This window comes from Cervus elaphus, chromosome 9 (assembly GCF_910594005.1).
Source record: "Cervus elaphus chromosome 9, mCerEla1.1, whole genome shotgun sequence".
NCBI lineage: Eukaryota > Metazoa > Chordata > Mammalia > Artiodactyla > Cervidae > Cervus > Cervus elaphus.
In genome coordinates this window covers 72686398-72697965 of record NC_057823.1, presented here as the reverse complement: position 1 = coordinate 72697965, position 11568 = coordinate 72686398, and the positions used below count along the sequence as shown (strand labels likewise).

Below are 11568 nucleotides of genomic sequence, written 5' to 3'. Positions count from 1 at the left end.
GGGTCAAAGTTTTGAAGTCAGGACCAGTGACTGTGTGTGTTCCTGTCATTTCATGCATGCCTAGTATCTTGTAGATTCCTCTAATAATAATGGGAAAGGGTTCACATTCTAACTTGACTATAGATGCTACAGACATTTCAGGAGAAAGATTTCCTGTATAGGTTAGTATTAAGCAAGGATCAAATTCAGTTGACTGCCTGGCTAGGCAAGTTAAGTGAGTTAAATAGGCTGGGTCACAGAAGAGACAGAATAAGAGGAATACTTCAATTCTCCCTTCAAGCCATCTCACATAGGGTCTAGAGGACAGAAAACCCACACTCCACCTAAAAGGCAGCCAGCACTCACTCTATCACCACTTGACCAAGTGCTGGAAACAAGGGCCTACTATTTAACAGGTCTGCCTTTCAAAGAGAATCTCTAAATCCAAATATATGTGAAAACTAATTTAAAATAGTGGCAACAATTTTCTAAAATCATCATCAGCCCTCTCTGCCCAATAAGAAAAAAAATCCAGAGGCAAACATTAGCACTGATATTTTGATTCCAGTATCAGTTATGGAATCAAAATACCAGTTCTATAATTTTCTAGCACTTCATACCTTTGGTACATGAAGCTTCTAAACTTCAATGTCCTCATCTGAAAAACAGGATCATGAACGTGAAACATAATGCTTATTAAAGACTTAAAAACAATTCCCAACACAGAGTTATCAACTAAATAGAGTTTCCTGTAGGTAAAGAGTGGATCTCACTACAAGTAAATTATCTGCTGTGGTCTTCAAAGAACCCAATTGAAGAGCTCAAGAAGGCAGAATTCTCAGGAGATTTAGAGCCTTTCAAATTTTGATCACTGAATACAGGGTATTAAAGTCATTAGAAACTAGATAGAAACAGCAATAAAGAATTCCTAGCAATAGACACTTAATAAGCTGGAAGTGGCTCTTCTAATTAAGAGGTCTAATAACTGTCACCAGTTAATGGCCACAAAAATGGAGTAAAGTATACATGGAGAAGTATATGTTTCAGGAAAAACAGTGGCAGCTTTTAAAGCAAGCTGTTAAATCAGAGGGTTTTAGGGTAAGTTTTTCAACTTAGACAAACTTCTCATCACATTATAGACTCTCATCTGTTAAACAGGTCTACTAGTTTTCACAGTTTTTATTACCAAAATACAAGTTGGTGTGCCCTACACCCAGGGGGGCCAAACAATACCAAAACACTGGAGTATGGTACAGAGAAAGGTTCACTGAGGGCCACGCAAGGAGGTGGTTGGCTCATGTCTCAAAACCCCCAAACTCCCCAAAAGCCTGCAGCAAAGCCCTTTTCTAGGAAAGCTGAGGGAGGAGAATGGTTAATTGTTGTGAACTTCTTGTGTCAGATCCTTTGTTCTTGAAGTCAGGTCATGGTCAGGTAAATGTTACATTAAACAAAAGTTATTCCCTGTTCTGACAAGAAAGGACCAGGTCCCAGTACAACTTTCACACTCCGAGGTCTGGGTTCTGGCTGAGAGGAGGCAGAACTTAGTTTGTGGCTCCCTCAGGGCCAGGTCCCAAGACCCTGGTCATCGCTGAGGGAGCCAGGCACCCAGGACCCAGCTGGCCCTCACTCTCCTCAGGTCGCCCGTATGGCAGGGATAGGTCCCGAAAATTGTGACCCAGACTGACGGCCGCTGCCATTCGGTTACAGAGACAGGGATAGGGGAGAGGTTCATCGCCTCCTCAAGGTCTGGGCCGGGCCAGTGGCCAGCCTTGGTGAGGGCTCTGGAGCCCTGCAGGACACAGACAACTCCTAGCCGGTTCCCTGGGCCCCAAAGCTCACTCACTGGGCTGAGGGTGGGTGAGCTGGAGGCCCCCAGAGAAAAGGCCAGGATCTTTCTCTTACCTCACTCTCCACCTGACAACCACCACTTCTGCCACTAACAGTCGCTCATTGGCAGTTGGTTACCTGGGGGATGGGCCCACTGCAGCACCAATTAATGGCTGAGCAGACCACTAACGGTCACTCACTGACAGCTGGTCGCTTGGGGGAAGGGCCCACCACAGCACATACCAATGGCTGAGCAGGACCACTAATAAGTCTCATGGTCACCACTGCCTGGACAGGGTGCAAGGTTACGGTAGCAGGCCCCAACAGCAACAGCGGGCTAAGGGCCGTGCAGCCTGTAGCCTGCTACATTTTAAGCAAATTCTAAACAATACCAACCACAATATTAGGAAGAGTCTGTTAAACAAAGAATTGCTTTATTAATACAAACTATTAATACATACCCAAACTATAAAGTGCTAAGAAATTTAAATATCTAAGTCACAGCAAACAGGTGGCAATTCAACATCCAGAGTGGACAGAATGCTTGAGGGAGACTGCAACAGATCTAGAAAACAGGAATTTCTTATTCAGTATCTGCAAATCCACATGTCCATCAACACACACATTAGTTTCACTTTAATCATGAACTCGAACTCTTATTTTTCCCTTTGTCTCATGAATTACCCCTGCCCCACCTACATACATACACATACACCTTCTCACTTATTTCTTGGAATGTGGCTATGGTCCCAGAATTAACCTTCATTATGAAATAAATCATAGAAGTACCCCAAATTCTATCATTCTTAGAGACCCAAGTAACTGCCAACAATTATCACTAGTGTAATCTGGCAAATAATGTAAGTTATTCCATCAGATATAAAACATGCTGATAATGGCTTTTGACCACCAGTCTGAACCAAGACCTAAAACCTCCTGCTATTGTGTGGGTCTTATCCTACATGAGCTTTGGATTAACTTGGAACTCTCATTTCAAGCAAGTTTATTTTACATCAACTTTTAATATAAAAAGTTATACACTAAATTTCACCTTGTTTTGCTTGTAATGTAAGACTGTCCAGATTCCAGAATGACTTAATTTTACTGGGCATTTGCAACTAAAAAACAGTACCAGTTGAGAATAGTTTTCATTATCCTGAAACCTTATCCCTTCAGTCTGAAGTATAGAAATTACTAGCCTTCTGCACAACCCTATCCTCACAGTAATGGAAGTGTTATGACACAGATTGTTTACAGCCCTTCTAGAAGGGCACTTGTTCACTTACTAGACTCCCACAGCGGAGGAGGCATCTTCAGAGGCGAAGGGGGACCCACATGTAACAGCTGCTCAAGCTCCCTCTCCTCATCAAGGATCATGAGAGGCACTCCATTCAAGGGGAGGTGTGCGATCTGGTGCTCCTCAGGCAGGTCAAAACTCTCAAAATCTGCCACAGAAAGCACTTTGTCAGGGCAGCAGTTCTCAGGGTGGTGAGTGGCACCCTGCCAGTCTAAGACCCTTTCATGGGGCCCAGGAGCTCAAACTATTTTCATAATAATACTAATACCTCTTCCCACTGTGCTGACATCTGCAATGGTGGTCCAAAAGCAACAGAGGATAAAACTTCTGTGCCTTAGTACAAATCAAGGCAGTGGCAATAAATTATATTTAGTATATTTCTCACTACCCTTCACTGGCATTAAAAAAAATGCCTGTTTCACATATCACTTTACCATATGCAATAAAAAAGTATTAATTTTATGAGCTCTCAACCCTTGAAAACATGTCTTTATAGTATTCTGTATAAGTTGTGAAGTATGCCATTAAACAGTTCTATCATATACTGAAGTACTGTGGTGTTTTCCAAGAAAAATGATATGTGCAATTATTTGATTTGCAAGCTAAACCAGAGGTGTTACTTCTGGACACCATTTACTATAAAGAACTAAAAGACAAACTTTGGTAACTCAGACTTGGATATGTGTTGCACATTTTCTCCAAGCAATGAAAGTCTACCAGTTCAAGAGAAGCAGTATTTGTTGCCAATGATAAAATCCACAGTTGCAAGGGGAAAAAAAACCCTAAAATTTCAGAAAACTTATTTGCAGTCATTAGCTTGATAGCTTCCCATTACTGAAGACTTTTCTGATGAGGTCAGTGGTGAGCATTAATGAGTGTGCTCTTGACATGCATAAAGAAACATTTCAACTTGTGGATGACCTACATTTCCTAGCAAACCAGTATTTCTAAATGATCAATGGTGATAAATGCAGGATAAAAGATACATTCAAAGTGCAAAACAGACCAATGGATTTAAGTGTCAGAGAATAATACAATGCTTACTGAAATGGTTTCAGATTCTACATTGCAACTATGCATACAGAAGCAGCCACAAGTTGAATTTTAGTGTAATAGCAAAGAAAACTATCTATACTTATCTGAAAAGACTTAAAATGTTTCTCTTTTCCTAACCATGGCTGCAAAAGGCCAGATTTTCTTCATATACGTCAACCAAAAAATTCAGACGGAATGCACAATCCCATGTGAATCTAGCTGTTTTATGTTAAGCCAGATTAAGCAAATTTTCAAAAACATAAAACCACGCCACTCTTCTCATTAAATTTTAAGTTATGCACATTAATGTAATGGGTTTATTGTATTTTAACAAATTAACACTTTTTAACTTCTCAATTTTAATTTAAAATATAGGATATATAAACAACATGCAAAAGTTCTTTGGGGTCTTCACTACTTTTTAAGAGTGTAAAAGTCCTAAAACAAATTTAAGAAACAGTATATGTGACTACTTAATTTAAACCACTGAATTGTAAAAAAAAAAAAACAGACAGACAAAAGACCCCAGAGGAAATAAGTCTGCAATACACAGGGCTAATTACCTTTATCCAGAGAGTTCTTTACACACACAGACACAGAGTGTAAGAAAGTCACAAAAATCAAGAGAAAACAAAGATATAAACAGAAAATTTAAAACTACAAATGACCAATAGTCAAATATGCTCAGGCACACTCACATACCACAATTTTAAACAATAAAATACCAATTATCTTTCTGATAATTTTAAAACATTTGCAGGTAGAGAACAAGGGGAAAGCGGCCATCCTCATCCACTGAAGGTGGTTTCAATAACTTATGCTATTTTGGAAGGCAGTTTAGCAATATCTCTTTCCCCCAACACAGCTATTGTACATAGTCCTCTTTCCTGGCCAATATGCTTAAAGTGTGAAAGTGTAAGTCGCTCAGTCGTGTCCAACTCTTTGCAACCTCATGGACTGTGGCCTACCAGGTTCCTCCGTTCATGCAGGAATTCTTCAGGCAAGAATATTGGAGTGGGTTTCCATGCCTTTCTCCAGGGAATCTTCCCAACCCAGGGATTGAACCCAGGTTGCCCGCATTGCAGGCAGATTCTTTACCATTTGAGTTACCTGGGAAGCCCTCAATATGCATAAATCTACCTCATTTTCCTGAATGGTAATGATGAGATGCACTACATTTTATCAAAACTTAATCACACAGCTTTGAGACCCAGTAATTCTTCCTGGCATTTACTCTCTAGGTATACTCACAAACTCTCAACAATAATTGCAGAATTGTTTTGTAATATATATAAAAGCCAGAAACAGCCCAGATGTATACTAGTGGAATAATTAAATGCTCTTTGGATCAAAAGGCAAAAAACCCAGCTCAGAAATCTCAAAGACCCCGTGTGATTTGACCAACCCCTCACCAGTGTCCTCCCTCACCCTGCTTTTCAGTTTTCCAGAACCTCTCCAGTCCTACTTTCTGCCTCAACATCTTTTGTCTGTTACAGTGGGGGTGCCCAGCCCTACCCCTTCTCCACCCAACTATCTCCTTACATCCTTCAAGCCTCCACTGGGTGTCACTTTCTGAGAAACACTTCCTGCTCCTCCAGGCTAGGTTTAGTCCCCACTAACAAGCCCTGTTTTTCTCCTTGGCTCACACTCCAAGTGAAAGGATTTGTTCAGTGTCTGAATTTCCCTCCAAATCTTGGGCTTCCTCAGGGTGAGGCCTGCCTTGTTAACCACTACATCCTAAGCCAATAGCACCTGGCATACAGTCTACTCTCCTTAATGTGAGTACATTAAAGCTTGAAAAAAGCCGATTCTACAGTAGAAAATATTTCAGATACATGTACGAGGTTGAAGAAGTCAAAAAGCACATGTTCTCACTGGCTATGTGGATTTTTCAGGCTTGTTTTTTATTGTTCAACTTGACATCAAGTTCACTTTCTAAAAGTGGGCTTGCTAGGAAGGCTGTCTGCTAACACTGAACAAGTAATCCCCCCCTAGGTGGTTTTAGCTTTTGAGGACAAGAATTATGTTCTCCCATCTTTGCTCTGATTCCTCTTCTGACTTAAGATGATGCCTTAAAAATAAATCCACAAGTTATTTGTCCAAAGCACCCCAGATTCAGACAGCCTTGTTCTAGTTTTAGATCACATGTCATATTCAGAGCCATATCAAGTTACAGTTGAATTGGATACTAAGAGAAACTAAAAGCTAAAGCATTTGGACAATACCAAAAGATTACCTAATGGATCGAAGGGAAAGAATTTTTCTATTTCTGGATAGCTGTCATCTGAGGCAGGAACCGAACTTTTTGCCTTAACAGTCTTCTCAGTAATCTAAAAGAAACCCAAGAAAACATCCATTAATAGGAGTGGAAGCCTTGTCAACTGATTAGTACAAAAGACTGGAGAGATTCTTCAAGCCATGGGATTACTTCACCACATTTTGTCTTCAATTTCTAAGAAACCATAATCCCTCATTCTCAAAATCACACATAAATACAATTCAGCAATCAATTCTAGTATCATGGCTCAAAAGTTAAGGCTGAAATACAAGTATTATCAGCTGTTAGCATAAATTATCAAAATGCAGAGCAGAGTCTGTTTTTAGTCAATAAGTCGTGTTCAACTCTTTTGCAATCCCATGGACTATGTAGCCCACCAAGTTTCTTTGTCTGTTAAGATTTCCCATGCAAAAATACTGGAGTGGGTTGCCATTTCCTTGTCCAAGGGATCTTCTCCACCCAGAGATGGAACCTGAGTCTCCTGCATTGCAGGCGGATTCTTTACTACCGATTCACCAGGGAAGCCCCAGAGTAGAGTTAATTCAGAGCTAATTGACTCAATCGCCCAACCTAACCTAACAGAAAAGAAAAAGGGCATAAATCACCCAGAATAGAAACTAATCCTAGAAGCCATTTTTTGGCTTTTGGAAATGTGATTTTCCATCTGTGTTACCTGAATTATTGGGTTAATATTAAAAACCAATTTGTGTTCCTCAAATACACACACTGAGTAAGAGACAGTCAAAGACAGTCAAGGACTTTAGAGGCCCACCGTGGATAATTCTCTAGTCTGGAACTGGTAGGCAGTCCGTGATGGTGGTGGGCCAAGATGGTAGCTTGTAGAGTCTTGATTTATTCTTACATAACATGTGCATGCCTAGAGGAAATTACTAGGACAAGGCTTCCCACATTTCAGTTCTGTCACGTTCTCATCATTTTTGCTATATCCTTACAATACCTACACTTAGCATTTCTCTTACTCAACTCAGTTTAAAAAAAAAAAAAAAAGACATCTTTATCCTAAAACCACACGTAACAGTCTGACATCAAGTATACTAGTTATTTTTTTCCTAATACACACTCAATTACTGAAATGCAGTGCTAATTCACATGCTAAAGTTATCTTTCACAGCCAAGTCCTCTCAGTCTGGGATGCACTGACCTACAGTTTGTAAACACATGTACAAAGGTCAACATGCTACCAAGTTATAACCTACAAAGCTAGTGCTTGCTCTGAAAGGAGGGGAAGAGGATGGCAGCACCTGAGCTGTTATATTAGCATCATGACCTCTTGCAAAGTACCCTCCCTCACAGTACTCAGTAGTCTAAGACACTTGTTAAAGACAGGTGAGGCAAAAATATTAACAGCTGCTCCTGTGATCTCAAGGTATAGAGGAAGTCCATAAAGACTGTATGATGATTCTCTTCTGTTAATCTGCTTTGCTAGTCTCTATTTCCTTCCATTCACAGAGGAGAAGGTCAGGTAAGATGCTAGTAATCATTTTAAGAGTCAAAGTGCTGAAGTCTTTAATTATAGCCAATACTTACCTTTTTGGTCGAGAAAGTTGTCTGTTTCTGTTTGAGCGGTCCATTTGTCTTAACTGATTTTTCTGTAGCTCTGTTGACAGTTCCCAAAGCCTTTCTGGCAGTTTTTGGTAAAGCTGGTGGAGCATCAAACATTTTGCCAACACGCGGTGTTGAAACCTGAGATCTCCCATCTAAAGCTTTGACTGCTAAAGAAAAAGTTATACTGTAAGATCATTCCAGCAGTAAACACCTGTGCAACTTGAAAGCTGATTGTGCCTATAAACTTGGCCTAATTCTCACAGCCAAACTTAACCCCCATTTTTGACAGTGGCATGGTCCTATGCCTAACAGCACTTCAGTTCACTACCCTCTTAAATAATCTCTTTAAGATACTGAACATGAGGGCTTCTCTGGTTTCTCAGTAGTAAAGAATCTGCCTGCCAACGCAGGAGACAGGGGTTTGATCCCTGACCCAGGAACCCCGACATGCCACAAAGCAACTAAGTCCATGTGCCACAAATATTGAGCCTGTGCTATGGAGCCACAACTATTGAGCCCATGTGTCTCAACTGCTGAAGTCAGCATCCCCTAGAACCCATGCTCTGCAACAATGCAAGCTACTGCAATGAGAAGCCTGGGCATCACAAATAGAAAGTATCCCCCACTCATTGCACCTAGAGAAAAGGCCAGGCAGCAACAAAGACCCAGCACATCCAAAAATAAATAAATAATTTAAAAAAAAAAAGATACTGAACATAAAGAGACCCATAAGTACTTGGCAGTAAGAGTATTGGGTAAACTCGACTCCAACTGGGCTTCCCAGGTGGCGCTCCTGGTAAAGAACCCGCCTGGCAATACAGGAGATTTAAGAGACTCCGGTTTAATCCCTGGGTCATAAAGATCCCCTGGAGAAGGGCATGGCGCCCCACGCCAGTATTCTTGCCTGGAGAATCCCATGGACAGAAGAGCCTGGCCGGCTACACAGTCCACAGGGCCGCAAAAAGTCGGAGAGGACTGAAGCGACTTAGCACGCACGACTCCAACTGCCCACAAAGTATATTTGGGCCTCCCCCAGCTCCAAGCCACACCCACCACTGATTCACAATACCTGTGTACCTGATAGCCGCCTGTATACTTACAAGATACAGACCCCAGCTTCAGCCCTTCCTTATGAGGCACATGGATGCCTGGTTCTCCATTTTCCTTATCAACATAGATCAGAGTAGCCATTCTGGATCAACTAGAGGTGTGAAACACTCATTAAACCTTGGGAGTTAGGAAGATGAAAGAAGCTAAATTGTAGCACTGACCCAACTTTCTACCCTGGGGACGTCTACGCAAAAACAGGAGCTAAGCAGGGGTAGAAGCCGGATCTTGAGCCAACAAGCATTTAATCCAGTTCTTAAATCTTGACGCCTGCGTCAGGGGCCCTAAGTTCCTGAAAAGCTGGAGGTCTGGGACTGGCATAGGCCCTGGTACTCATTGGAACCAAACTGCCGTGGGTCGCGCACGTAGCTCAAGACCGTGGCTCAAGCCGGGTGAGCGCGTCTGACGTTCCGGGGAAGTCCTAGCCCCCAAACCCCAGGCCCCGGCTCCCAGACACCCGGACCACGGTCCCCAGGCCCCAGAGCCCCCACACATAAAGCCTACTCCCGCTTCCTACGCCGCTGGACCGTGCCGGACCAACCACTCGGTACCTCTCGGTTCACCCACGTTCGGAGTAACAGCCAAACTCTCGCAAGACACGGCTCCAGCGGTCGCGCCAGACTCCGCGTTTAAACCACAACTTACGTCCCTATTGGTTCATCCATCCAGGAGGCGGGACAGGGGCGGGGCGGAGGCTCCGGAAGAACCAATGGGAGGAACCTACGCTCCCTGGGCTCCGCCCTGAAAGCTTTTCCCCGCAAGTTCGTCGTTTGTTCCCCGGGAGGAAAAAAAAATCAAACCCGCTCACAACTTGGTCGTGGATGTCTATTAATGGTTGCTTTTTAACCTCCCCCGCCCCCCCCCCCTCAGAGAGATAAAGGAGAGTAAATACGGTCTTTAATTCCAAGAAAGTTATTATTAATGTTATAACAAGATACAGAGTTGGCTTTTGCAATTTTCTGTTTTTTTTCCTGAGACACTTTGGTGTGTCCAAAGTCAAAGTGAAAGTCGTTCAGTCCTGTCCGACTCTTTGCAACCCCATGGACAATACAGTCCATGGAATTCTCCAGGCCAGGATAGCCTTTCCCTTCTCCAGGAGATATTCCCAAACCAGGGATCGAAACCAAGGTCTCCCTCATTTTGAATTGATTCCTTTATCTTGTTTAATATATTTCCATTTACCATAGAAGGGCTTCCCTTGTGGCTCAGCTGGTAAAGAATCCGCCTGCAATGCAAGAGACCTGGGTTCGGTCCCTGGGTTGGGAAGATCCCCTGGAGGACGGAAAGGCTACCCACTCCAGTATCCTGGCCTGGAGAACCCGTATTAGATCTAGAGAATATTAGCAGAGCAAAATTGAAAATTACGAAGAAATGAAAGTACAGATAGATAAAATGGCAAGTTTGTGTCATTCTGTTGTGCTTGTGTTATAGCCACGCTTTCCGGGAAACAAACTCACTCAGAAGGACAATGCAGATAGTGGAGTGCAGTTTATTACACCGGCGGGCCCAAGGCAGAGTCTCCTCTTAGCCAAGGACCCCGACCAGCATTTGTGAAAATCTTTTATACCCCATGTGTCCAAACCCACTACCCCAATTCCCTTGAGACTTACATAAACAAAGGAAGGGTAAATACAACTACAATAACCCCATCATTCACGTGTTATGTGTTCAAACAGTCAATAATCAATAAGCCCGCAGTTACATTCCAAATAGTTAATAACTGATAAGCCTGTGCTTACATTCTGATAGATAGTGTCCGGAGGCAGGGGTGATTAGTGTCTGTTCTTCAAGATTCCCCTGCCCAGAGGGGGGTCTTATCCTTCCATTGTCATTCCCACAGGCGCTAAGCACAGAGTTCAGAGTCCACTGGAGAGGTGGCCGCGCACGATCAGCACAGACAGGCCTGAGATGGAGTCCAGGCCCTATGAATTCCTTCTTCACTTGTAATTAAGAATGGAGTGATTCTGAAACTAATACAATATTTTAAGTCAATTAGACTTCAATTTTTTTTTAAGTGTACTGATTTTTTCATAATTGCAAGACTATCATCAGTATTTCAGGTTAGGATGCTGTCTCCATTATACAGATTCTGTTGTTCAGTTGCTCAGTCGTGTCTGACTCTGCAACCCTAGGAACAAAACGATATAATGAGTACACAATTCTGAACTTAAAATTCTATCAATTAATAAGGACTTTGTTTTTGGCTGCACTGCGCAGCATGCAGTATCTTAGTTCCCCAACCAGGGATGGAACCTGTGCCCTTTGCAGTGTAAGAGCAGAGTCTTATCCACTGGACTGCAAGGCAAGTACCAATATACTTACTTTAAACCGTTAACATCTCAACAATATATTCATCAAAGCTGGTGGGAAAGGACAGAAAGGTAAACAAGAGGAAAAGAACAGAGGAATTATAAAGACATACAAAATGAATTCCGATTTCCAAGACATGTGGAGAAATTTTGCTTTAAAAAGTTGGTGA

The 11568-nt window shown here is 42.3% G+C and overlaps 1 protein-coding gene across 6 annotated transcripts; it reads right to left on the bottom strand.

The window, feature by feature from the left end:
• Window positions 1-2218: 2218 nt before the first annotated feature.
• On the bottom strand, window positions 2219-9740 carry PTTG1 (PTTG1 regulator of sister chromatid separation, securin). Of its 6 annotated transcripts, none has more exons than XM_043913462.1 (6): window positions 9641-9740; window positions 9083-9183; window positions 7965-8149; window positions 6375-6468; window positions 3093-3251; window positions 2219-2371 (listed from the first exon to the last, which is right to left on the bottom strand). In XM_043913462.1, exons 2-6 carry the CDS (start codon window positions 9171-9173, stop codon window positions 2292-2294), a joined length of 609 nt encoding a protein of 202 aa, XP_043769397.1. In that variant the 5' UTR covers window positions 9174-9183; window positions 9641-9740; the 3' UTR covers window positions 2219-2291. The 6 variants fall into 6 exon arrangements, with proteins under 6 accessions (XP_043769397.1, XP_043769400.1, XP_043769396.1 ...); XM_043913465.1 differs by having other exon boundaries at window positions 7965-8146; XM_043913461.1 differs by having other exon boundaries at window positions 9594-9717.
• Between the last annotated feature and the right edge of the window lie 1828 nt (window positions 9741-11568).

Bases quoted from the DNA above. Each gene is read 5' to 3' on its own strand.
- PTTG1 (XM_043913462.1), bottom strand. From the start codon at position 9,173: ATGGCTACTCTGATCTATGTTGATAAGGAAAATGGAGAACCAGGCATC. The intron at 8,150-9,082 runs GTAAGTATACAG...CTTTTTCTTTAG, and splicing joins GAAGCTGGGGTCTGTATCTT to CAGTCAAAGCTTTAGATGGG. The intron at 6,469-7,964 runs GTAAGTATTGGC...GGTTTCTTTTAG, and splicing joins CAACTTTCTCGACCAAAAAG to ATTACTGAGAAGACTGTTAA.